The 27,224-nt window shown below is 41.7% G+C and overlaps 1 protein-coding gene across 1 annotated transcript in view; it reads right to left on the reverse strand.

Moving 5' to 3' along the window:
* The window catches only part of UBE2R2 (ubiquitin conjugating enzyme E2 R2), a 115,172-nt gene extending 88,895 nt beyond the window's left edge, over nucleotides 1-26,277 (reverse strand). Inside the window, exon 1 of the mRNA XM_004765331.3 lies at nucleotides 25,687-26,277. Within this exon, the coding sequence (XP_004765388.1) occupies nucleotides 25,687-25,863 (177 nt within the window). The 5' untranslated portion in view covers nucleotides 25,864-26,277. The remainder of the gene's footprint in view (nucleotides 1-25,686) is intronic.
* Between the last annotated feature and the right edge of the window lie 947 nt (nucleotides 26,278-27,224).

The following is a 27,224-nucleotide window of genomic DNA, read 5'->3' on the forward strand; positions in this document are numbered from 1 at the left end:
CAATCTCTCAAATAAATAAATGAAATCTATTTTTAAAAAAAATAAAAATAAAAATAAATCTTTATCTCCCATGGTGGGCAATCATAGAGAATGAATAAAAATTAAAAATCTGGGGTGCCTAGGTGGCTCAGTGGGTTAAGCCTCTGCCTTCCGCTCAAGTTGTGATCTCTGGGTCCTGGGATCTAGCCCCGAATTGGGCTCTCTGCTCAGCAGAGAGCCTGCTTCCCTCTCTCCCTCTCTGCCTGCTGCTTGTGATCTGTCAAACAAATAAATATTTTTTTTAAATCAAAAATCAAATAGTAGGGGCGCCTGGGTGGCTCAGTGGTTTGGGCTGCTGCCTTCGGCTCGGGTCATGATCTCAGGGTCCTGGGATCGAGCCCCGCATCGGGCTCCCTGCTCCGCAGGAAGCCTGCTTCCCTCTCTCTCTGCCTGCCTCTCTGCCTACTTGTGATCTCTGTCTGTCAAATAAATAAATAAAATCTTTAAAAAAAAAAAAAATCAAATAGTAGTAATAGAAGCACAGTATTAAGAAGGTAAATACCAAAATAATTAGCTACAAGAATTAGAAGTTCTTTCTCACGGAGTGGTAGAAATGGGGAGGGGCTGTCTGGAGAACTTTTTTTTTTTTTTGGAGAACTATTTTTTGAAATAACTTTTCTTAAGAGATTTATTTATTTTATTTAAAAGGTTTATTTATTTATTTGAGAGACAGTGGGGGGGGGGGTTTCTCAGGCAGAGTGCAGAGCCCAATGGGGGGGCTCATTCCAGGACCATGAGATCATGACCTCAGCCAAAATCAAGAGTCCAAGGCTTAATTAAGTGACTGAGCCACCTAGGCGCCTCCATTTATTTAGAGAGAAAGAAAGCACGCATGTGCACGAGTAAGGCAAGGGCACGGGGTGAGAAATATACAAGCTGGGGCACCTGGGTGACTCAGTGGGTTAAAGCCTCTGCCTTCCGCTCAGGTCATGATCCCAGGGTCGTGGGATCGAGCCCCACATTGGGCTCTCTGCTTAGTAGGGAGCCTGCTTCCTCCTCTCTCTCTCTCTGCCTGCCTCTCTGCCTACTTGTGATCTGTCAAATAAATAAATAAAATCTTAAAAAAAAAAAAAAAGAAAGAAATATACAAGCTGACTCCTGCTGAGCATGGAGCCCCACGAAGGGCTCAATCCTATGACCCATGAGATCATGACCCCAGCTGAAACTAAAAGTCAGGCACCCAACCAACTGAGCCACCCAGGCACCCCTATGAAATAACTTTGTCGAACGTATTTGATTCTTTAAACCAGAGACAGGTAAAACTTTGATTTCTAAAAAAATGTTTAACTCAAGGGTTATATGGGTGGTTCAATTGGTTAAACATCTGCCTTCAGCTCAGGTCACAATCTCAGGGTCCTGGGATGGAGCCCCACATTGGGCTCCTTGCTCAGACGGGAGCCTGCTTCTCTCTCTCCTTGTGATCTGTTAAATAAATAAAAACTTTTTAAAAAGTTGTTAACTTAATACAAGAAATCTAAAAGCCTAGAAACTATTTGAAACTTAGGAGTATATACAGCAGAGGGGAAGCAGATAGATGATATTTTTGATCATCTTTCATAGCAAAATCAGACAGCTTTTAAAGTATAAAAATTAATGGTATTAAGTACTTAACTATACACATAAAAACGGTTAAAATGGTAGGGGGCACCTGGCTAGCTCAGTCAATAGAGCATAAAACTCGATCTCAGAGTTGTAACTTTAAGCCCCATGTTGGGTACGAAACCTACTTAAAAATTTTTTTTAAATGTTTGAAATGGGAAACTCTCTCTATAGAGAGATATATATACTTCTTTTTATTTAAAGATTTTATTTATTTATTTGACACACAGGGATCACAAGTAGGTAGGCAGAGGGAGAGAGAGGAGGAAGCAGGCCCCCTACTGAGCAGAGAACCCAATAAAGACCTCCATCTCAGTACTCTGGGATCATGACCTAAGCCAAAGGCAGAGGCTTTAACCCACTGAGCCACCCAGGAGCCCGAGAAATATATATATTTCTATATATACTTCTATATACAGAAATATATAGAAACTATATATATACATATGTGTGTATATATATAAATATATTTACAATTTTTAAAATTTTTTATTAAAAATAAAAAAAACAGAACACCTCTGCAAAGTACAACCAGGGATATGGAGAGGGGTAGTAGGATATTCAGCATATAATTTTTTTTTTACCTTGCATATGTTATTACTTATAAAGTTAAAACTCAAAATGGGGAGTGCCTGGGTGGCTCAGTCAGCTGGAAGTCTGCCTTCGGCTTGGGTCATTACCCCAGGGTTCTGGGAAGGAGCCCCACATTGGGCTCCCTGCTCAGCAACAGGGAGCCTGCTTCTCCTTCTGCCTGCTGCTCCCCCTTCTTGTGTGCACTCTGTCAAATAAATCTTAACCGAATCCTTAAAAAAAAGAATAACAACTCAAAATGTATTGCTAACGCTAACAGCAACTAACATTTACTGAGTGCTTTTTACATAGCAGGCACACTCTAAGTATTTTTACATGTACTAGCATTTTTAATTTTCACAGTATTCCTAACAAGGTAGCTGCCACATTTCCCCCTATTTTACAGAAGAAACTAAAGGCCTACAGAGGTTAAATAATTTGCTCAAGATAACAGGCTTAGAACCAGAACCTAGCCATCTGACTCCTTAGCTCACATTTTTTTTTTCAAAGATTTTATGTATTTGTTTGAGAGAGAGAGAAAGTGAACAGGGGGTGGCAGGGTTGGGGGGGTGACAGAGGGACAAGCAGACTCCATGTTGAGCACGGAGCCTGACTGGGGGCTCAATCCTAGGACCCTGAGATCATGATGTGTGTGCCGAAGGCAGATGCTTAATAACCATCTGAGCCACCCAGGCCCCCCCAGAGCCCTTATCTTTAACCACGATATTATAATGCTTCTCTACTAATATTAAGGAAAAATGAGGTTTAGCACAATAAAGCTCAAAGGATCACTAAAATACAAATGCCTACTCTTTAACTCCACTAAGAAATAAACATTAAAAGTTTAAGTTTTAACCTTGAATCTATAGTCTCTAAAGTCGTTTGTAGGCACTAAAATCACAACCAATAAGAACCCAAGAAATTAGCTGCACTAAACAGCACTTACCAAAAACAACAACAAAAACTAACTCTAATTCTTTACTAAAGAAAATAAACATACCTCAACTTTTACTCACTGCCTTTTAGTTGATTAACTCACGAGAGCATACAACAAAAATTAACACTATTCTTGCACTCTCAAGTAAGATCTTCTTCCACGGATCCTCATAGTTAGTTAGCTCTATGCCCTCTTTATGATCACATTCCAAAAGTCACATTTCTTCAGAAATATCTAAAAATGTCATATACAAAAAATTTAATACCCTCTTCCCAACTTCAGGCCCTACTTCACAATTTCACTCTGTTCTCCTTAGACTTTCTCCTTAACCACTTTCTAAGATGTCATTTTTTTGGTTCATTGTCTATCTCCCCCACTTAAAACATAAGCACCATGAGTCAAGTGTTTTGTTCATTGTATCCTCAACACCTACAATGGCACCTGATTAGAGTAAACAGTACTGGTAACCAAAAGTATATATAAATAAAAATGACCAACTTTAAATGTACTCCATGTTTCTGAGGTTAATATTGATAGCTTTAATTATATGAGAAAAACATAATGATTTACTTAGGTCCCATATCCTTCTCTAAATGTTTGTAAAGCATTACATAAGAAACTAAAAATATTCAGTTTAGCAATACTTTTTACTCGTTTCTCACTAAGTAAATTTATTATTGCCTCTAATATATTAGATATGTTATGAAGTAATTTCCTTGTCTGAACAAAAATCAGAACTATTTTCGTTAGAACTAAAATCATATACAAAAAAACAACACACCAAAAAACAAACCCATCATATACAAAAATCCTTAGAGTAAAATTATACAAGTTATTAACATAAGAATTCCAAAGCTTAAAGAAAAACTTGTTAGGGTGCCTGGGTGGCTCAGTTCGGCTCAGGTCATGATCTCAGGCTACTGGGATCAAGTCCTCAATCAGGCCTCTGCTCAGCAGGGAGCCTGCTTCCCCCTCTCTCTCTCTGCCCACCTCTCTGCCTACTTGTGATCTCTCTGTCAAATAAATAAATAAAATCTTTAAAAAAAAAAAAAAAAGACAAGACTTTTTATAATTTCACAGGTGTATCTGTGTCATGGTTGCACTGGAAGATGGTATTTGATGGTAGAGAAGCACATTAACGTAAAAAATTTTTAAATACCCCTTTTTTGACTGATAAAAAATATGTATGTATATTTGGGACATAAAGGCATTTTAATCATAAAATAAAGCAAAACAATCATACCGAATATCAAGAATAGGAACCAGAATCGGGAATCAGAACCACCTGGAAATGCCCAACCGGCCTTCCACGTCCCTCCCAAGAACATTCTGACTTCTTTCTCTGATATGTGTTGTACAAAAGCATTATCCTAGTTCATGGCTTGTCTTTTCCTTCTCTTATCTGTGTACTTGATAGAAAATAGTTTTAAATTTTGATGAGGCTCACTTCATCAGTCATTTCTTCCAAAGTTCATACACCTTTGGTGCTATATCTAAGACCTCTCTGCCAAACTCAAGGTCAAGAAGACTTTTTCCAGTGCTTTCTTCCAAGTGTTTTACTGCTTTATGATTTACATTTAGGTTTATGATCCACTCTGAGTTAACTTTTGCATATGATACGTTTAGGTTGAGCCTCACTTAACATACAGATGAGCAATTTTTCCAGCACCATATGTTGAAAAGACTGTCCTTTCTTCGGTGAATTATGTTTGTACCTTTGTGAAAAAGATCGGTTGACTGTATTTGTGTAAATCTATTTTTGGGTTCTCTATTCTGTTCCTTTAGTTCAATATACCACACTGTCTTGATTAGCATTACCTTATATTACTTCTTAAAACTGGGTATTGTGAATACCCTAAATTTCCTATTCTTTTTCAAAATTGTTTTGGCTGCAGCATCTTTTTTGGCTGCAGTTGGTTGAGCTTCCAACTTCGTTTCCACTCAGGTCATGATCTCCTGGTTTGTGAGATACAGTCCTGCAACAGGCTCTGTGCTCAATAGACAGTAAGCTTGAGATTCGCTCCCTCTACCCCTCACCCTACCCACACTCTCAAATAAATAAAATCTTTCAAAAAAATTGTTTTGGCTAATCTGATTCCTTTAATTTTCCACATATAATTATCTAAAACCTAGGCAGAATAGCCAACTCTTTATATCTTAGCCCTACAGAAAACTAGCATTTTTACTATTGCACCTTATCTTGTCAAAACCAGTTCAATGGGAGCCAGGGTGGTTCAGCCAGTTAAGCCCTCTGCCTTCAGCTCAGGTCATAATCCCCTGGATCGGGCCCCAAGCCCGATGTGTCAGGCTTCCTACTCAGTGGGTGAGTCTGCTTCTCCCTCTGCTCTCCCTGCCATGTTCTCTCTCTCTCTCTCAATAAATAAAATCTTTAAAAAAAGAAAAACAGTTCAAAGTATCTTCTCTACAGGTATTATGGAGATGTTCATACCTTTTGACCCAATATACTTGGTACCAGAAACTTATGTGAAAAATATACAAGTACAAATATAAAAATGTATTCAACACAGCAGTGTTTAGAAAACAAAATAAATCTCTAGGTTCAACAAAAGAGAAAAGGTCAAACAATGAATAGCTGGGAAACGATTCTAAATAAATTAAGTTTTTTAAAAAAATGAATACACAGTATCTAATGTTTTAAATGAACAATGGCATATTCAGAAGAAAATATATTAAAAGTATTATCTCTGAAAGGTTTTTTGTTTTTTTTTTGTTTTTTTTTTTAAGGTTGTTTTTTCTTTGACAGACAGAGATCACAGGCAGGCAGAGAGAGGGAGAAGCAGGCACCCTGCTCAGCAGAGAGCCCAATGCAGGGCCAGATCCGAGGACCCTGGGATCATGACCTGAGCTGAAGGCAGAAGCTTTAACCCACTGAGCCCCCCACAGGTGCCCCTAAAAGTATTTTTTCTAGGGGTTCCTGGCGGTCTCAGTTGCTGATCTCGGCAGTTATGTGTTCAAACCCCACGCTGAGCAAAGAGTTTACTTAAAAAAAAAAAAAGTATCTTTAAGTAGCATCTTTACAAGTGATTTTCTCCATAGGTTCAGGAACTTTTAAAGCTTTCTACAATAAACGTAAAAGGGAGATTAATATTTTTTAACATTTTTTATAAGGTAGTTTAACCATTTTCACAGTAAAATACACAGGTAACTCTAAATCAGCCTGTACCTTATTTGTATCAAGTTTTTTTCATAGGATAGGAATCATTCACATGACAATGTTTTCGAGAGCTTACTCTAAACCCTACAAATTCTTCTTACTGTCATGACAGTGACAATTTTCTCCATGCTTGTCTTCATGTTTAACTTGGGCAGAATTGTTTTCTGTTTGTTCTTCTCTTTTAAGATTTCATTTATTTATTAGAGAGAGAAAGAAATCACAAGTAGGGGGAAAGGGTGGAGGGAGAACCAGGCTCCCTGCGCCCATTCAGAGCTCGATCCGAGGACCATGGGATCATGACATGAGCCAAAGGTGACGCTTAACCCACTGAGCCACCCTGGTGCCCCAACTTGGGCAGAATTGTAAGCACAGTATTTTAAATTACATCATCCATAAATGACACATAGGGAAAGATACTGCAACAAGCAATGTATCTGACAAATGATGACCTTCTTCATGTAAACATCCTTTATCCTTGGTAAAACAAACAAAAACAAAACCTAAAGAAAAATGGGCAAAGGACAAGTATAAATAACCTACATATATATTACAAATGGCCAATGACATGAAAGCTAAATTTCATTCATAGTTAAGGGAAACAACCATCATTAAAGCTGATTTATCAGAACTGCCAATTTTATAGTTTGATAATACTCATATACATTATATAATAAAAATCAATATTTCAGTGGGGCACCTGGGTGGCTCAGTTGGTTAAGCGACTACCTTTGGCTCAGGTCATGATCCCGGAGTCCCAGGATCGAGTCCCCACATCAGACTCCCAGCTCCATGGGGAGTCTGCTTCTTCCTCTCTCTGACCTTCTCCCCCTCACTCTCTCAAATAAAAATAAAATTTTAAAAAAAATTAGTATTTCTGAAAGGTAATTTGACTTTCTAATAAAATTTAAATACATCTATCTTTAATCCAGCAAATCTATTTACAATATAGATATGTAAAAATGTCCCTTTAAGGGGCGCCTGGGTGGCTCAGTGGATTAAGCCGCTGCCTTCGGCTAAGGTCATGATCTCAGAGTCCTGGGATCGAGTCCCGCATCGGGCTCTCTGCTCAGCAGAGAGCCTGCTTCCCTCTCTCTCTCTGCCTGCCTCTCCATCTACTTGTGATTTCTCTCTGTCAAATAAATAAATAAAATCTTTAAAAAAAAAAAAAAATGTCCCTTTAAAGGACTCCTAGGTGGGATGTCTTGGTGGCTCAGTAGGTTAAGCGGCTGCCTTCGGCTCAGGTTGTGGTCCTCGAGTCCTGGGATCGAGTCCCACATTGGGCTCCTTGCTCAGCAGGGAGCCTGCTTCTCCCTCTGCCTCTGCCTGCCACTCTGTCTACCTGTGCTCGCTCGCTCGCTCGCTCTGACAAATAAATAAATTAAAAAAAAATCTTTAAAAAAAAAAAAAGGGACTCCTGGGTGGCTCAGTTGGTTAAGAGACTTGCCTTAGACCCAGATCATGATCTTGGGAGTCCCAGGATCGAGTCTCCCATCAGGCTCCCTGCGCAGCAGGAACTCTGCTTCTCCCTTCACCCTCCCCCTTCTCATGCTCTCTCTCTCTCTCTCTCATTCCCTTTCTCTCAAATAAATAAATAAAATCTTTAAAAAAATAAAAATGTCCCTTTAAGCTTTGCTTATAAGAGTAAAAAGCTAGAGGCGCCTGGGTGGCTTCATAGGTTAAGCATCAGGTCTTGATCCCAGAGTCCTGGGATTGGGGCCACGTCAGACTCCTTGATCAGCAGGAGCTGGCTTCTCCGTCTCACTCTGCTTGCTGCTCCCACTGGCTGCTCATGCTCTCCATCAAAGTAGTAAATAAAATCTTAAAAAAAAAAAAAAAAAGTTGTCCAATAGTATAAGAGGGTTCCCCTTTCAGGTACATCCTTTTTAATGTGCTGATGCATGTACCATTTTCTGCCCATCATGACCCTCCTGGAGCCATCCCAAAGCCCCTGAACCGATCCCTGGATAGATTCTAACTGCCACATAGCCTGCTACCCAGAGAAGTCATTGTCCCACTCCCTAATGGCAGTTGGGGTTACTATTCCAGGGGGGAGGAATGAGTAAGAAACAGGAGAAGCTACAAAGGGGGAGATATACAGGGAGTTAAGTGATCAGGGTCACAGAACTCCCCAAAATGTGAAAGTGTGGGGAAATAAGACAGAAGGGGACAAATCTGAACACCCTACTCTAGGAGTGTGGGGTGGGGAACCACCCTGCCCTAGGCCTGTGGGGAGGGTTGAGTGGGATGGGTAGGTATCTTTATGATAATCACCTGTGACCAACAAAAAATAACCAGTCCCTAAAAAAGAAGTCATAGAAGGTATTATAAATAGAAATGTTAAAAGGTTTACTTGAGAGAGAGAGAGAGAGAGACAATGAGCAAGCACAGGGAGGGGCAGCAAAGAAACTCAAGCAGGCTCCCTGCCAACTGGGAAGCCCAACTTGGGGCTGGATCCCACAACCCCAAGATCATGACCTGAGGTCGAAGTCAAGAGTAAGATACTTAGGGGTGCCTGGGTGGTTCAGTGGGTTAAAGCTTCTGCCTTCGGCTCAGGTCATGATCCCAGGGTCCTGGGATGGAGCCCCACATTGGGCTCTCTGCTCAGCAGGGAGCCTGCTTCCTCCTCTCTCTCTCTGCCTGCCTCTCTGCCTGCTTGTGACCTCTGTCAAATAAATAAATAAAATCTTAAAAAAAAATTAAAAAATAATAAAAATAATAATAATAAAAAATTAAAAAAAGAGTCAGATGCTTAACTGACTGAACCCACCCAGGCACCCCTAAGTATAACCAGATTTATAACTTAAAAATGCATAGATATGTTTGCATATGAACAGAGGATTGTTTGCATATTGCATATTGAAAATTTGCATATTTTTTAGAGGATTAAATGTCTAACAGTTAAGTGATTTTCAGGGAGAGAAAGACTTTCATGCTGCTTGAATTTTTTCCTAGAGAAACAATAACTTAATGCCCTTACTAAATGTCCCTCATTACATCATTAAAGTTATAAAATTCCAGTATAATACCACATGATAGATTTCACTCTGAAGAATTCAGTATTCTTCTCCACCAAATCTACTAATCTAAATTTAGTTGCATGAGATATGAGAAGGTAAGATACGACTAGATCCTGCATGGGAAGTTTTACGAATTAAAGCAGAGAAGAAATAATGCAGAAAAAATATGCAGCTAGGTAAATTTGGAGCTAGAGCTTTCCATGATTATGTCTGGTGACCCCCTGTGTTAGAAACATAGTAAATTTCCGTTACTCTTATTATTAATAACATCCTTAGTTTGTCATAAAATATAATTATCACCAGTTCAAAACAGTTCAGTAGTTAAATACACTCAACTGGTAACAAATAAAGTTTAAAAAAGAGAGAAAGATAAAGTGCTGGTGAAGATGTAGAAAAAACAGATTCTAACTGCCACACAGCCTGCTGCCATTGTCCTCACAAACACTGCTGGTAGGAATGTTAAAAGGTGCAGCTACTCTGGAAAACAATCTCAGTTCCTCAAATGGTACACTGAGTTCTCGTATGACCCATTAATTCTATTCCTAGGTAAATACCCAAGAGAAATGAAAACATAGGTCCACACTGATATTTGTACATAAATGTTCGTATCAGCATTATTTTTAATAGCCAAATAGTAGAAAACAACTCAAATGTTCATACACTGAAACATTATTTAACAATGAAAAGGAATGAAGTATTATGATTACTTGCTAACACAGGAACTTTGAAAGTGTTAAGTTAAAGAAGCCAATCACAGATGACCATTATGTTATACGATTCCATTTATATAAAATACAAACCTGTATATTTAAGGAATAGGCAAATATATAGTCATAGAAAGTAGACTAGTTGCGTAGAGCTTGGGGAGAAATGAGGAGTGACTGCTAACAGGTATGGGACATTTTTGGATGAAGAAAATGTTCTAAACTTGATTGTCATGATGGCTGTAAAACTTTAATATACTAAAAAACACTGAACTGTATCTTTTTTAAGATTTATTTATTTATTTGACAGATAGAGATCACAAGTAGGCAGAGAGGCAGGCAGAGAGAGAGAGAGGAGGAAAAAGGCTCCCTGCTGAGCAGAGAGCCAGATGCGGGGCTCGATCCCAGGACCCTGGGATCATGACCTGAGCTGAAGGCAGAGGCTTTAACCCACTGAGCCACCCAGGCGCCCCTGTTATTTATTTAAAATATTTTGACAGGATCCTGGATTCCCGGGATCGAGTCTGCATCGGGTTCCAAGCTCCATGGAGAGTCTGCTTCTCTCTCTGACCTTCTCCTCGCTCATGCTCTCTCTCACTGTCTCTCTCTCAAATAAATAAATAAAATATTTTAAAAAAAATAAAAATAAAAAAATAAAATATTTTGACAGAAGGACAGCGAGAGAGGGAACACAAGCAGGGGAGTGGGAGAGGGAGAAGGCTTCCCAAGGAGCAAGGAGCCCAATGCCAGACTCAATCCCAAGACCCTGGGATCATGACATGAGCCGAAGACGGTTGCTTAACGAACTGAGCCACCCAGGCACCCCTAAAGCTGTTACTGAGAAGATGATGACAAAGATGAGGGGCGCTTGGGTGGCTCAGTTGGTTAAATGTCCAACCCTTGATCTCAGCTCAGGCCATGATTTCAGAGTTGTGAGATGGAGCCCCACATCAGGTTCTGCACTGAGCATGGACCCTGTGCTCTCTTGACCCATCAATCCTTAGGAAAGGATAAAGGAAAAGAAAGGAAAAAGGAAAAGAAAGGAAAAAGGGGAGGGGAGAAGAGAAGAGAAGAGTTATCAATTAAGAAAGCCTTAAGAGGAGCGCGTAGGGGGCGCCTGGGTGGCTCAGTGGGTTAAAGCCTCTGCCTTCGGCTCAGGTCATGATCTCAGGGTCCTGGGATCGAGCCCCGCATCGGGCTCTCTGCTCAGCAGCAAGCCTGCTTCTTCCTCTCTCTTCTGCCTGCCTCTCTGACTACTTGTGATCTCTCTCTGTCAAAATAAATAAATAAAATCTAAAAAAAAAAAAAAAAAAAAAGAGGAGCACGTAGGTGGCTCAGTGAGTTAAACCTCTGCTTTCGGCTCGGGTCATGATCTCAGAGTCCTGGGATGGAGACCCCCATCAGGCTATCTGCTCAGCAGAGGCTATCTGCTTCCCAGTCCCCCCCCCCCCCCACCCCCAACCCCACTCCCCCCCCCCCCCGCCAAATAAATAAAAATCTTAAAAAAAAAAAAAGGCCTTAAGAGGCATATCAATCAGATGCAAATGTGGATTTAACTTTGGATCCTGATTCAAACGAACTTAGAGGTTTATCAATGAGATGATTGGGACAATCTGAATATTAGATAATACTAAGGAATTTTTTTTTTTAATTTGAGTACATTTGACACACAATGTTACATTAGCTTCAGGTGTAGAAATTACTGTTTATTCAGTGTAAAATAATGCAGTGTGCCTGGGTGGCTCAGTCGTTAAGCATATGCCTTCGGTTCACATCATGATCCCAGGGTCCTAGTATTGAGCCCCGCATCCGGGAGACTGCTTCTTCCTCTCTCACTCCCCCTACTTGTGTTCCTCCTCTCTCTGTCAAATAGATAAATAAAATCTTTTTTAAAATTAAAAAAAAATGCAATTATATTTTTAAAAAGAGTTCTTATCTTTTGCGGAGTCCAGTAAATTACGGATGATAAGACAGGGTGTCTGGGTTTATCTTAAAACAGTCTAACGGTGGGGGGAGGAGGGGGGGACCTGGGTGGCTCAGAGGGTTAAAGTCTCTGCCTTCAGCTCAGGTCAGGTCATGATCTCAGGGTCCTGGGATTGAGTCCCGCATCGGGCTCTCTGCTCAGCAGGGAGCCTGCTTCCCTCTCTCTCTCTGCCTGCCTCTCCATCTACTTGTGATTTCTCTCTGTCAAATAAATAAATAAATAAATAAAAATCTTTAAAAAAAATAAATAAATAAAATAAAATTTAAGCCGTAATTTTCCCAGACTAAAAAAAGCACATAAAAGCTGAAAAGGGCATTCCAGGCAAGTAACAACTTAGGCAATGGCGCTGTGAAAAAGTACCTATGGGGCAAGAACTGGAAATACAGTTCTTGAAGGGCCTTGTATGCCACACAAATAAATTTTTACCTAATTTTGTGAAAGATGAGCAGATATCTTTTTTTTTTTTTTGGTGGAGATAAGTCAGATTAGAGCTTTAAAAAGATTACTCTGGTAGCATCACGAATGGAGAGGTATAAGACAGCAAAGAGGCTACCGTCACAGTCGAAGTGAGTGACAACTGAGTATAAACTTACATGGTAGCAGCAGGAATGAAGAGGGGCTCAAGAACAGAGACATGAGGTGCTAAAAATAACTGGATATGTAGAAAGAGAAAGCAGAAATCATCTTATTTCCAGCTTCTAGACTTGTGTGACTGGGTAGACACTGTCCAGTATCACAGAGAGTGAAGATAGAAAATGCATACTAAAAAGAGGTAGAGGGACGTCTGGGTGGCTCAGTTGGTTGGACGACTGCCTTCGGCTCAGGTCATGATCCTGGAGTCCCGGATCGAGTCCCGCATAGGGCTTCAGCTCCATGGGGAGTCTGCTTCTCCCTCTGACCTTTTCCTCGCTCATGCTCTCTCTCACTAGTCTCTCTCTCAAATAAATAACATCTTTAAAAAAAAATTTTTTTTAATTAAAAAATAAAATTAAAAAAATTTAAAAAGGTAGACTACAGTTCAGTGTCTAAGTCTTTAGTATAAATACAACATAGTTTAAAAAAAAAAAGGGCCATACTAGTAGAAATGTCTAACAGGCCTCATTAGAGATGTACACTTCAAGACATACTTGGTAGCTCAAACAATAACCCAGGAGAGTTGTTTATAATAATTCACACAGAAATTTAACTGACTTTAAAAGTTCCCTGCCTATTCCACCTTGTTAATAATTAATTCGGTCAAGGTATATATGTAAACAGTACAGGCAAGATGCAGTTAATCTTTTATTTAGGAGACTTTATATATATTGGAGGGGGGGGGGATTCACACACATTTGGCTAAACTTCACCAAAATTACTCCTTAACAAAACATATACACACGAGGGACCTGGGTGGCTCAGTGGATTAAGCCTCTGCCTTCGGCTCAAGTCATGGTCTCAGGGTCCTGGGATCAAGCCCCATGTGGTCCAGCTCTCTGCTCAGCAGGGAGCCTGCTTCCCCCTCCCCCTCTGTCTGCCTCTCTTCCTACTTGTGACTTCTCTGTCAAATAAATAAAATCCTTAAAAAAAAAAAAAATACACACACACACACACACACAGAGAACATTATCAAAGCATAAATACAGCTTGAAAAATGTGCTTTTCTGGGGTGCCTGGGTGGCTCAGTGGGTTAAAGCCTCTGCCTTTGGCTCGGGTCATGATCCCAGGGTCCTGCTCAGCAGGGAGCCTGCTTCCTCCCCCCTCTCTCTCTGCCTGTCTCTGCCTACTTGTGATCTCCCTCTGTCAAATAAATAAATAAAATCTTTAAAATATAAATAAGTAAAAATTATTCTGATTTTTAATGTATCAAGAACCTCATTAAAATATTCATGACAGGGACACCTGGGTGGCTCAGTTGGTTAAGCAGCTGCCTTCTGCTCAGGTCATGATCCCAGCCTCCTGGGATCGAGTCCCACATCCGGCTCCTTGCTCAGTGGGGTGCCTGCTTCTCCCTCTGCCTCTGCCTGCCACTCTATCTGCCTCTGCTCTCTCTGTAAAATAAATAAATAAATAAATATTTTTTTAAAAAAATATTCATGACATTTACAGCCACTACTTTAAAATCCTCCAATTGGGACGCCTGAGTGGCTCAGTTGGTTGGACAACTGCCTTCGGCTCAGGTCATGATCCCGGAGTCCTGGGATCGAGTCCCGCATCAGGCTCCCAGCTCCACGGGGAGTCTGCTTCTCCCTCTGACCTTCTCCTCGCTCATGCTCTCTCTCACTGTCTCTCTCTCAAATCAATAAATAAATAAATCTTTAAAAAAATAAAATAAAATCCTCCAATTTAGGGTACCTGGGTGGCTCAGTTAGTTAAGCAATTGCCTTTGGCTCAGGTCATGATCCTGGAGTACCAGGATCCAGTCTCCTGCATCTGGCTCCCCTGCTTCTCCATCTGACCTTATGCTGTCTCATGTTCTCTCTCTCTGTCCCTCTCTCGAATAAATAAAATCTTTTTAAAAAATAAAATAAAATCCTCCACTTTATAAGAAATTCTAAAACAGGGAAACAAACAGGGTTTCAGAGGGGGGGGGTGGGGGTGGGCTAACAGGGAGATGGATATTAGGGAGGGCACAAGCTGTGATGAGCGCTGGGTGTTATATGCAACTAATGAATCACTGAACGTAACATCAAAAACGTACTATATGTACTATACAGTGGCTAACTGAGCATAATAACAAAGTAAAAATAAAACATCTAGTTTTAAAAGATGTCTTCTGGGGGCGCCTGGGTGGCTCAGTGGGTTAAGCCACTGCCTTCGGCTCAGGTCATGATCTCAGGGTCCTGGGATCGAGTCCCGCATCAGGCTCTCTGCTCAGCAGGGAGCCTGCTTCCCTCTCTCTCTCTCTCTCTGCCTGCCTCTCCATCTACTTGTGATTTCTCTCTGTCAAATATAAATAAATAAAAATCTTTAAAAAATAAAATAAAATATTTAACCTCTTCTAAATAAGTTTTCTGGGGGCGCCTGGGTGGCTCAGTGGGTTAAAGCCTCTGCCTTTGGCTCAGGTCATGATCCCAGGGTGCTGGGATCGAGCCTCTATCAGGCTCTCTGCTGCTTCGCAGAGAGCCTGCTTCCTCCTCTCTCTGCCTGCCTCTCTGCCTACTTGTGCTCTGTCAAATAAATAAATAAATAGAATCTTTTAATAAATAAATAAGTTTTCTGGTATTTTTAAAAAGATTTTATTAGATTAAGATTTTATTAGATATTAAATAAGATACTTGCTTGCAAGTATCTTAACTTACTGTAAGCAAGTAAGCGCGGGTGTGTGTACAGGGAGAGGAAGCAGAGACACCCAACTGAGCAGGGATGGGCAGCTCAGTCCCAGAACCCTGGGATCAGGACCTGAGATGAAGGCAAACACTAGACTGAGTCACCCAGGTGCCCCAGTTTTATAGTACTTAAATTACAAAAGGAACCCTACACAAATATAATGTGCTGTATTACCGTATAATCAATATTTCAATCTTAATTTTTAGTTAAAACTTTGGTCATCAAGAACATGAAATCTAATTTAGAGAAACAAATAACTATAGATAAAATGTCAAAACTTAATAAAATGCAACTTCCCAAAAGGGAAAAGCATAACTAGAGTAACTAAGCAGTCTAAATATTTAGCTGCTTTAGTCTACCACATATCCAAGACTAGGAGTTAACCATCTAAGGTCTATGGAAAAAATTTAGAGATCAGTAATTCCTTGAAACTGCATCCATTAGGAAGGAAGAAGGCTGTCATTCTCAAAGGATGTGACTTCCCCCAAAATAAGTACTTACTGTTTTAGGTCCTCTGCCAAATGCTAAGGAAATCCAAAGACCCAGTGGCATTTCTTAAACGAGCACATTATCTAAGAGTATTTAGACTCACACACTACTGATTTCCTTAATAGAGTACTTACCTATCCTCAGGTAACTTTTCCAGTTTTGCCACTTATTAGCACCATTTTTAATTTAAGGAACCTCTGTGAACCTAATTTATTCCATACTTTACCATTAAAAAATCTTCAGAAAAAGGTTACATAAGATGGAGATTTAATTAAAAACTCAGGAAGTGCTCTCCTCCTTTTAAAGCCCTCCCTTTTTTAAAAAAGAGAGAGAGCACTAGCCCAGAGAGGGGCAGAAAGAGGACACAAGCAGACTCCCTGCTGAGTATGGAGCAGGAAGCACGGGGATTCCAGGACCCAGAGATCATGACCTAAGCCAAAACCAAGAAATAGATGCTCAACCAAATTTAAATCTTTTTTTTTTAAGATTTTATTTATTTATTTGACAGAGAGAAACAGATCACAAGTAGACAGAGAGGCAGGCAGAGGGAGAGGGGGAAGCAGGCTCCCTGCTGTGCAGACAACCCTATGCTCCGGACCCGGAGACCATGACCTGGGCCGAAGGCAGAGGCTTAACCCTCTGAGCCACCCAGGCACCCCCAGATTTAAATCTTAAATCTAAATTCTACAGTCATTTCCTTATCGTCAGTAAGACATTTCACTCTTCGTCTAGCAAATTTTCTGTCATGCTTTTTCAGGGTAAATGCTGAAATATGATTAACAAATTCCAAAGGACTCCAGGTAGGACCCCTGAGAACATAGTTGATTTTTTTGTTTTTTGGTTTTTTTTAACATTAGCATGGAGGTTTTTCCACAGGGCTTAGTCCTTAGCAGCTTGAATACATCATTATTCCTATTTAGCCAATGGGGGGAAAAAGGCAGTTGAGTGATTAAGATCAAGATGGGTTTAAAAGTGTGTGTTTGTTTGTTTGTTTGTTTTTCCTAATCCAACTACTAGAATTCAAATGACCTTTGCCCCCTTCAGAGCAAATGCCTGAGAAGGCTGGCATACCCTCCCTGAAACAGTGCTACACCCACACTGCTCAAAACAATTCAGAATTCTTTGAGAACTGGCTTCAGAACCTATTGTCCAACTTCTTAATGTTCTTATTAGTGGTAAATCTTTTCCTTATTTAGTGTGGACTTTTGTTTCATTTAATATTCAAAACTGACTTAGATTCAACTTGGTAAATAAGGTAAATAATCTGAGTAATAATATTTTTCAATCAAAAGTGACCTGTGAGGGAGGCCTGGGTGGCTCAGTTGGTTAAGCAGCTGCCTTCGGCTCAGGTCATGATCCCAGCGTCCAGGGGATCGAGTCCCACATCGGGCTCCTTGCTCAGTGGGGAGCCTGCTTCTCCTTCTGCCTGCCATTCTGTCTGCCTGTGCTCGCTCTCTCCCCCTCTCTCTCTCTAATAAATAAATAAAATCTTTAAAAAAAAAAAAAAAAGTGACCTGTGAATATAGGGACGCCTGGATGGCACAGTCGATTAAGTCTCTGGCTCTTGGTTTCAGCTCAAGTCATATCTCAGACTAGTAAGACAGAGTCAGGTTCCGCTCTCTTGCACAGTCTGCTTAAGAGACTTTGTCCCTCTGCCTGTCTCTAAAAATAAATAAATTTTTTTTTTTTAATGACATGTGAAAATAAAATACTACACACTAATTTTACCTGTGCCTCTACCAACAATTTCAAAAGAAAAGTTTCAAATTATATGAAGGATACTGTTTTGAACAGTAAAACTTATTGTTTTGTCTTATTATACATATCAGGTATGACTATAAGTAAATTTAAAAATCTTATTTCTGGGGCGCCTGGGTGGCTCAGTGGGTTAAGCCGCTGCCTTCGGCTCAGGTCGTGATCTCAGAGTCCTGGGATCGAGTCCCGCATCGGGCTCTCTGCTCAGCCCTTTCTCTCTCTCTGCCTGCCTCTCCATCTACTTGTGATTTCTCTCTGTCAAATAAATAAATAAAATCTTAAAAAAAAAATAAAAATAAAAAAAAAAAAATAAAAATCTTATTTCTAGGGGCGCCTGGGTGGCTCAGTGGGTTAAAGCCTCTGCCTTCAGCTCAGGTCGTGATCCCAGGGTCCTGAGATGGACCCCCTCATCAGGGTCTCTGCTCCGCGGGGAGCCTGCTTCCTCCTCTCTCTACCTGCCTCTCTCTGCCTACTTATGATCTCTGTCAAATAAATAAATAAAATCTTTTTTTTTTTTAAATCTTATTTCTAGGGCACCTGGGTGGCTCAGTTGGTTAACCATCTGCCTGTAACTCAAGTCATGATCCCAGACTCCTGGGGTCAGGTCCCATAGAGGCGTCCCTGCTCAGCAGGGAGTCTACTTGTCTCTCTGCCCTGTCCCACTACTGCTTGTGTGGAGTTCTCACACAAAAATGAATAAAGAAAATCTTTAAAAAAATAATAATTATACCAAAAACTAACGATGTACTATATGTTGGCTAATCGAAAATTAAACAAACAAAGTTATTTCTACAGGGCACCTCAGTGGCTGAGTCAGTTAGGCATCTGACTTCAGATTGGGTCATGGTCTCAGGGTTCTGGGATTGAGCCCTGCTGTCTGGCTTCGTGCTCAGACAGGAGTCTCCTTCTCCCTCTTCTTCTCCCTCTGTCCCTCCCTGTGCTCATGTTCTCTCCCTCGCTCAAATAAAATCTTCGAAAAAAAAAAAACTTTTTCCTAAGTTAAGTTATTCTGTTTCTACAAAGGATTATTACATATTGCCCCAACTGCTGTAACTTCGCCAGTTCTTAATATTATCTTATAAATGGCGGCCATGGTTATCTTCAACAAGATAGTAATCATTTGATATTTACAATCTAAATGACTACGTATGTTACTAAGTGAGACACATAATCCAAATGACTCCATAGGATTTATCCCTCAAATTAAATATCAGCTGCCCATGCAGCAAATACAACAAAACAGATAAATAATGAATTATGAAATTTAGAAATCTAGATTAAAACTATGGCACTGAGCGCCTGGGTGGCACAGTGGGTTAAAGCCTCTGCCTTCTGCTCAGGTCATGATCTCAGGGCCCTGGAATCCAGTCCCAGGTAGGTCTCTCCGCTCAGCAGGGAGCCTGTTTCCTCGTCTCTCCCTGCCTGTCTTTCTGCCTACTTGTGATCTGTCAAATAAATAAATAAAATCTTAAAAAAAAAAATAAAACTATGGCACTGATCTAAAGATGCTATAATAGAGGTAACAAGTACCACTTAACAGACTCAGCTGAAAGAATAAAAAGGCTTTAACATTAAAACTACTCAAGTTTCCTATGACTCTTAAATTTACTTGGAAAAATATTAAAGCATTATTATTTTAAAAGCATAAACCAGTATCACATTAAGAAATTTACACCCCCCATCATCTTCCCACAGTCATTTCTGTAAGACATATATTCATTTCTAACTCCAAAACTAGTTTTAAGACTTCTATTTCTCAGGGCGCCTGGGTGGCTCAGAGGGTTAAAGCCTCTGCCTTTGGCTCAGGTCGTGATCCCAGGGTCCTAGGATCGAGGCTCTCTCAGCGGGGAGCCTGCTTCCCACCCTTTCTCTGCCTGCCTCTCTGTGTACTTGTGATCTCTCTGTCTGTCAAATAAATAAATAAAATCTTAAAAAAAAAAAGGACTTCTATTTCTCAACTCTAGCACTAACCCACTCCCCAAAGTAATGAGAAAAGTTGCTATTAAATATATTCGACAATTTTAAAAAAATCTTTCTGCAATAGGATTTATCATTCTCTAATTCAAGTAGTCCAAAAACAAAAAATCCATTTTTTCCTGTGAATTTAAGATATAAACAGAAGTCATCATAACAATCTCGACCCATAATTTGGAGAAACAGATAATAATTACCCTTGGGACCTTTAAACTTAAGTAAAAGAAAATTTTTTTAAATTTGGTCAGAGAAAGAGAGAGTGTAGGAACAGGGGAGAGAGGCAAAGGGCAAGGGAGAAGCAGGCTCCCAGCTGAGCAGAGAGCCCAAAATTTAGCTCAATCCCAGGACCTGTGATCATGACCTGAGCCGAAGGTAGATGCTTAACAGACTGACTGAGCCACCCAGGTGCCCCAAAAGATTTAGTTTTAAATACGACCTTTCAAGCAAGGTGGAGTTCTATAGTCCTAAACCCTCAGGGTCCTGGGATCGAGTCCCGCATCGGGCTCTCTGCTCAGCGGGGAGCCTGCTTCCTCCTCTCTCTCTCTCTCTCTGCCTGCCTTTCTGCCTACTTGTGATCTCTGTCTGTCAAATAAAATAAATAAAATCTTTAAAAAAAAAAAAAATGAATTTATAGTCCTAAACCCTGAATTTCTAATGCTTCCTCACTATTATTTCCCCATAACAGATTAGCAGAGGTGACCCAATTTGTTAGATGGCTTCCTTTATTCACTTGTCTCCAACAAGACAGGTTCTTCTGGAATCTTAAACTAGGAACAGTAATGCTAAGTTACAAAAATGGAATAGAAGGTTTAATCATGATAGACTATAGTTATGTTGACAAATGCTCAAACTTTAAAGCTTTGGGGAGTGCACTCAAACATGCCCGTGAGCTAATAGGTAAGGTATTAAAAAGAAAAAAAAATCGTAAGAACTTTAAAGTTTGATTTAAGTCACCATTTACAAACACATACCTAATACCCACGCTTCACATTTCTGTAAAGTCTGCACAAAGATTTTTTTTTTTTAGATTTTATTTATTTGACAGAGAGAGAAAGATCACAAGTAGGCAGAGAAGCAGGCAGAGGTGGGGCGGTGGGTTAAGCCTCTGCCTTCCACTCAGGTCATGATCTCAAGGTCCTGGGATCCAGGCCTGCATTGGGCTCTCTGCTCGGCAGGGAGCCTGCTTCCGCCTCTCTCTCTCTCTGCCTGCCTCTCTGCCTACTTGTGATCTCTGTCAAATAAATAAATAAATTCTTTAAAAAAAATTTTTTTTTAATTTTTAAAAAGCCTTTTGGAATGAACAGGATAAAAGAATATTCTATAAAATACTGAGGTGCTATACTTTTGCCATGGGGGGGGCAGTGGGGGAACACTAAAACTACATTTACAGTAGTGCCTCAAACCACTGGACATTAACTATGTTTCCATTTACAGTGCTGCCTTAGTTCACTCAGCACTCAAGCCAAGTTCAGCTTCCAGAAAAGGTTACAGCTAAAAGCTCTAAGAGGTATTCTCAGAGAGACTGAGGAAAAATTAGTAAGATAGCTTTAATTACAGAAAGACTCATTATATGATTATTTTTTAAAAAAAGCACTATTTTTATGATTTTAAAGTTAAGGTACCTATCCAAATCCTTTAAAACCGGAATTCTTAACCCATCTGTTAACCCTCTGAAAATGTATACAAACTAGTTTATATGTGCCAATGTTTTCCTAAAGATAACTGTTTCTCAAAAGAATCCATATAACAAAAAGACTAAGAATCACTTTTTTTAAATAATTGTTTCAACTCTATCTTAAGAATCAGAGTCACAAAATAGAGTATGCTATTGCCAGGCCTAAAGGTTAATTTTGGTAGTGTTTTGGGTTGGATTTGGGGGGGGGGCACCAAAAAGTACAGAAAAGATTCATTTTATTCCAGAACAAATTAAAATAATACATATCCATTATTTTTTAAAACTATTGAAGAGTTTCTTTAACATAAATCAAAGTGGGGGCTCCTGGGTAGCTCAGTTGTTAAGCATCTGTCTTTGGGTGGGGGTCATGATCCCTGGGGGCGTGGGATGGAGTACCATATCAGGCTCCTTGCTCAGCGGGGAGGAGTCTGCTTCTCCCTCTTCCGCTGCCCCTCCCTCTATCCCACCACTTGCCCGTGCATTTGCTCTCTCTCTATGAAATAAATTAAAATCTTTTCTAAAAGATGAATAAATAAAGCAAAGTGTTAAGTCTGATAAAGAAGCTTCGATTAAAGAAAACTTATAGTATATAACACTTTCCTAAATTATCAGTTTGAAATTTTCTAAAAATGGAAATACCTGTATTTCACTGTCCCAACCACATTACTGAATAAAATCAACCTATGAAAAGTTAACTGCAATATTTTAAGTCTTCTGTATCATTTAAACTTTTAAGTTATGAACATCATGAAAAATACTCTTTCCTTCTTTTTTTTAATCTCTCCACCCAACATGGGCCTCAAACTCACAACCCTGCAATCAAGAGTCACATGCTCTACCAACTACTGTGCCAGCCAGGCACCCCTAGGCACTCTTCACTTTCTGATCTCTAGACTCACTGCTACCGTGCTTTCAGTACATAATGCAGGAGCTCCAAGGAGTTCTATACCAAAGCAGCCATACTAAGTTATGATCACTAGCAGAAGTACTTGAAAAGAGTGAACTTGTTAAGTCATTATTAACTGCTCACTTGATCAACAATTTATTTATCCAGTAACATAATAAAATTCCAACTTGCTCTACAGCAGCAAAATTAAGTTCAGAGGTGTTCTCTGTTCCAAGCCATCTCCTACTTTGTGTTTTTTAATGAGTGACCCCTAGAGGAAAAAATAGAAGCAGCAAAGACGTTCACTCGGTAAGTCTTAAGAGATCAAGACTGGGCAAAAATCAAGGCCAAAAAGATTTTATAATATCCAGAAAAACAGGAACAAGAAACTACCTATACCCATCACACATGCTACCCCCAAATCCCAGAGCTAAGAAACACACAATTTGAGATTTTTTTTTTTTTGAGATGTTTAAAAAACAAAAGCAAGATGAATAGAAAAAAATTTGTGAAATACGAAGTCCCGGTTTCTACCACAACAGATGCCATAGTTAGACTGGAGCCAACTATTTCACAGTGAAAAAGATCAATAAGAAGCCTATTAATATGTAAAAGTAAAAGAGTGACATTATGAAAAATTTAAAAATGAATGGCGGTCTCACTGCCTTCAGAATCTATTATGGAAAATAAAAGAAACTTGAAAATAAATTATACTGGGGCGCCTGGGTGGCTCAGTGGGTTAAGCCGCTGCCTTCGGCTCAGGTCATGATCTCAGGGTCCTGGGATCGAGTCCCACGTTGGGCTCTCTGCTCAGCAGGGAGCCTGCTTCCTCCTCTCTCTCTGCCTGATCTCTGCCTACTTATGATCTCTCTCTGTCAAATAAATAAATAAAATCTTAAAAATAAATAAATAAATAAATAAATAGTACTAAATGTTCAAGAACTATCATTCGATATGGGAGAATAGTGGTAGAAAAAGGTCTGTGCCAACTTTTAACTGCAGCTGTAGTGGAATACACTAAAAGCCTTGTTTTATGACAAAAGCAATGAAATAAAAAACAATGGTTTTAGACCTGTCACCAGTATTAACTGCTCATGACCATAAATTTGCCATTTTTCCTTTTTTTTTTAAGATTTTATTTATTTATTTATTTGACAGAAATCGCAAGTAGGCAGAGCAGTCAGAGAGAGGAAGGAGCAGGCTCCTTGCTGAGCAGAGAGCCTGATGTGGGGTTCGATCCCAGAACCCTAGGATCATGACCTGAGCTGAAGGCAGAGGCTTTAACCCACTGAGCCACCCAGGCACCCCTTGCCTTTTTTCAACAAAAGATTTTTGGGATAAAAGGCCATACGATAAGGAATAAAATAGAAGAAAACAAAACTGACAGAATTCTCACACAAAACTAAAACATAAAACCTGTCTAAGAATTTTCATACGTTATTAAATGTTCTAATTAAAGGTAAAAAAAGATTGGGGTGCCTGGGTGGTTTAGCTAGGTTAAGTGGTTAAGTGTCTGGTTAAGTGTCTGCCTTTGGCTCGGGTCATGATCTCAGGGTCCTGGGAATCAGCACTAGGTCAGGCTCCCTGCTAGGCACGGGAGTCTACTTCTCCCTCTCTCTTTCCCTCCCCACTGCTCATTGCTTGTTCTCTCTCAAATTAAACAAAACAAAACTTTAAAAAATATAATAAATGTAAAAAAATTAAGAAATCTAACATATACAAAGAAATTCAACCATTCTTTCTAGTAGGACTGAAATTACAAAGCACTTAACTGAAATCAATGTTTGCCACCGTAGGGAATCCTCTTTCCATACTCCTATTTCAAACTGAGAGGATTCTCCAGTCCTTTTCCTGCTACTTAAGCAAAAATACTGCAATTTGCACCCATTATTTCCTTTCACATAGTTTTTAAAACACTGAAATAGAGATTATTCTAATTAGTACCCATTCACCTTGACTCTCAACTGTCCCAAATAATGACACTTTATGGAAATTAAACTTCATGTCACTAAAGTTAGCCAGCAGACACAGCAATACCTTCTCCAATTTGTCACTGATAACTTGTTCCTTAATATCTGCATCTAAAAGGTATAATGTATGGTGACAAGACATTAAGCATATAGTTGTTAACAGAACTGCTCTTACACAATCTTCTAAAGATGTGTTTTTACTAGGTATTCACAGACTATCACAGGCATGAATATTAAACATCTCCCTGTCAATTCTTCACATTTTCTACAAAGTTGACCCAATTTCAAAGCTGACACTGAAGGTTCTACCTTAAGGACAGAAAAACAAAACTGGGTAATCCTAAAAATGTACATCATAACTACATGACTAAGACACTCATTTAAAACTTATGCCAAGATAGCCCCTCCCTTCAAAACAAACTAAGACTGACTCACTGCTCTATTTTACTTACTTTTGGAAATAAAATTAAATGGATTCCCTAGCATTAATTTTCTGTCTCTGCCTCCACTATTTAAAAACATTCTACCTTCAATCTATGATTTGTCCCTATAAAAATGATAAAAGAAAAACAGAAACAAACAAAAAAGCCAATAAACCCCAATATCACCAAGTTATCTTAAAATTTAAAAAAAGAAATGGAATTTTTAAAAAAGAAAGAAAACCACTGGATTCAGGATATCATGATAATAACCACTGTTCTAAAATCATGGGTGCCTAAGGAACAGTCCTACTCAGTGAAAACCTCTCACCTCAGATACTTTTCATCTGTGAAACCACCCCATTCGCTAGAGCTAACCACCTGAGTAAAACGTTTCACTTCAGTCTTCCTGAAGTGGGAAACTATCAATCTTCCTACATAACATGTTCCACCGTCTGCAGATATTCCTACATGGGGGGGGGGGAGCCAGTAAAGTTGGTGGCAGGGTGAGGACAAAGGGCATTCTGAAATACCACTGAAGTAAACAGAGAATGAGAACAGAGAGGGGGCTAAATTAGCGTTCCCTCAAGTAGAGAAAGGCAAGGCAACGCAGGCACCCTTGTTTACCACCCCTAGGGTCCTATTCATTACTGCCTACTGGAATGCGAAGTTGGAACTACCACCACGCCAGAAGCCCATCAAATCCTCAAAGTGTCAGGTCTCTAGGCAGCCTCTGAAATGACAGACTAGTACCCTTCCCCCACCCTCACCCCCCAAAAAAGAAAGATCCAATTCACTAAGCGCAGGTCACTCTGCCCTCTGGGGCAGTTCCAGCCGGCGCGGGGATGGGTTCTGATGCGAAAACGAGACAGGAAAAGACCACCTTTCTTCCCACACAGCCTCAGCTGGGGAAACAAAACAAAGACAGCCCTCCTCCTCCGGTAGCCACTACCCTAGCCAGAGAGGCTTTCCTATTTCCCGGTGCAGTCTGGCCTCCAGCCCCCGCCCCCATGACAAAGAAAAGGCACTTGGTGAGCAAGGCCTTCCTGCTTCCACGGATGGGGGGAGGGGGCTGCCAAGGTAAGGAGCCCCCTCTACACACTCGCGCTCACACTCTTGGCCCCACAAGCGGCGGGGAGCGGAGGCCTCCGCCTGGGGAAGCCTGCTCTGGGAGGGGGTAGGGGTACCTTGAAGTAGCCGCCTTCGTAGAGGGTGTTGGGGGGTCCGAAGATGGCAACCTCCCAGTTGTAGAGGTCGGACTCATCCACCAGGGTGATCCGGAAGCCCTCCACCGGCTCCTCCTGCAGGGATTTCAGCTCGAGCATCAGGGCCTTCTGCGAGCTGGTCATCTGCTGCTGGGCCATCGCGGCGGCGGCGGCGGCGCCGGGCCGGAGCCCCAGTCCTTTCGCACCCGCCGGGCCGGACGAGGCCCCTCCCCTCCGCTCGCCCTCCGCCGGGCCGCACCGGGCCCCTGTCTTCACACACCCGGCGGGCCGGACCAGGCCCCAGACGGCCCGTGGGCCCGCCCGGGTCCTCCTCACACACGACGCGGGCCGGGCCGGGCCCTTTTCCTCACACTCGGGCCAAGTGGGGGGAGGGGCCGAGGGAGTTAGGGGAATTCGCTCCCGGTCCCGGGCCTCCCCCCCCCCGGAGGGGGCCTCAACTTGACTGGGGGGGGGAGGGGAGAGGGGGTGGAAGCGGAGGAGGGCGGCGAAGGGCCGGCGATGGTGAGGGGAGGGGGCCGAGCCGGCCCGGGAGCGCCGCGCTCGCTCGCCCTCTCGTTCTCTTCAGGGGCTGCCGGGGCCGAAGGGCGCGCGGGGCCGGAGGGCGGGGAGAGCGCGGCGCGCGGGGGTCTCTCGGCGGCGGCGGCGACGGCGGCAGCGGCTGCGCGGGGGGAGGGGCGACGACGGAGGAGGAGGAGAAGAGCGAGAGAGCCTCGCGCCGCGGGAGCGACGGAGCCAAGAAGAAGGAGGGAGGGAGAGAGGGAGGAGGGGCGCGCGCCGGGAGGGAGGGCGGCTCTCGGAGGCGGGCGGCCAGACGCGCGTGCGCGCACGCCCCTCCCTCCCCCGCCCTCCTCGTCCTCCCCCGCCCTCCTCCGCTCGTTTCCCCGCCTCCTTTCTGCCACCCGGAGCGGTGGCGGCGCTTTGTGACGCCGACGCGTGTCCCCCGCCCTTAAAGGGCCAAGCTGCTGTGCCGATCGAGCGTAGCTCCAGGGGATGCCCTTGGCCCCAAAATGACTGTGTGCAGCTGGGCGCCGCGGTTCCTAGGGAGCTCCCAGGAAGGGACCACTGGTCCTAGAGCTGTCAGCGCCTTCCCTTCCACTCCCTATGCGTAGGTATCCACAGGCTTCCACAGCCATCCTCCGTGGAACCCTGGTCCTCTTCAGGCCTCTTCTCGTGACACAAAGTCGGCCGTCCCTGCACTCAGTAGGTGCTTGACACGAATATGCTGAGTTTATGCATCTTACCGGTGGGAAGAAGTGTCCCGACATACCTTGTGCAGGGCCCTCAAGCCCGTGTGTCCTTGGAGAGCAGTGTGTCACCCACCGGGGTGCGGTGGGGTGGGGTGGGAGAGCAGATTCCCATCCGAGAAATGGGGAAGGCAGATAGACCAGCTTCTACTTCTCTTAACTACAAAGAGGAAGTTGTGGGAAATAAAGAGAGAAGTAGTAACGCGGACTAAACCTGGGTTCCTAGCCCTTCCCTGTGATTTGGGGCAAGTGCTC

Source organism: Mustela putorius, unplaced genomic scaffold, assembly GCF_011764305.1.
Source record: "Mustela putorius furo isolate JIRA1106 unplaced genomic scaffold, ASM1176430v1.1 tig00001584_pilon_pilon_pilon, whole genome shotgun sequence".
NCBI lineage: Eukaryota > Metazoa > Chordata > Mammalia > Carnivora > Mustelidae > Mustela > Mustela putorius.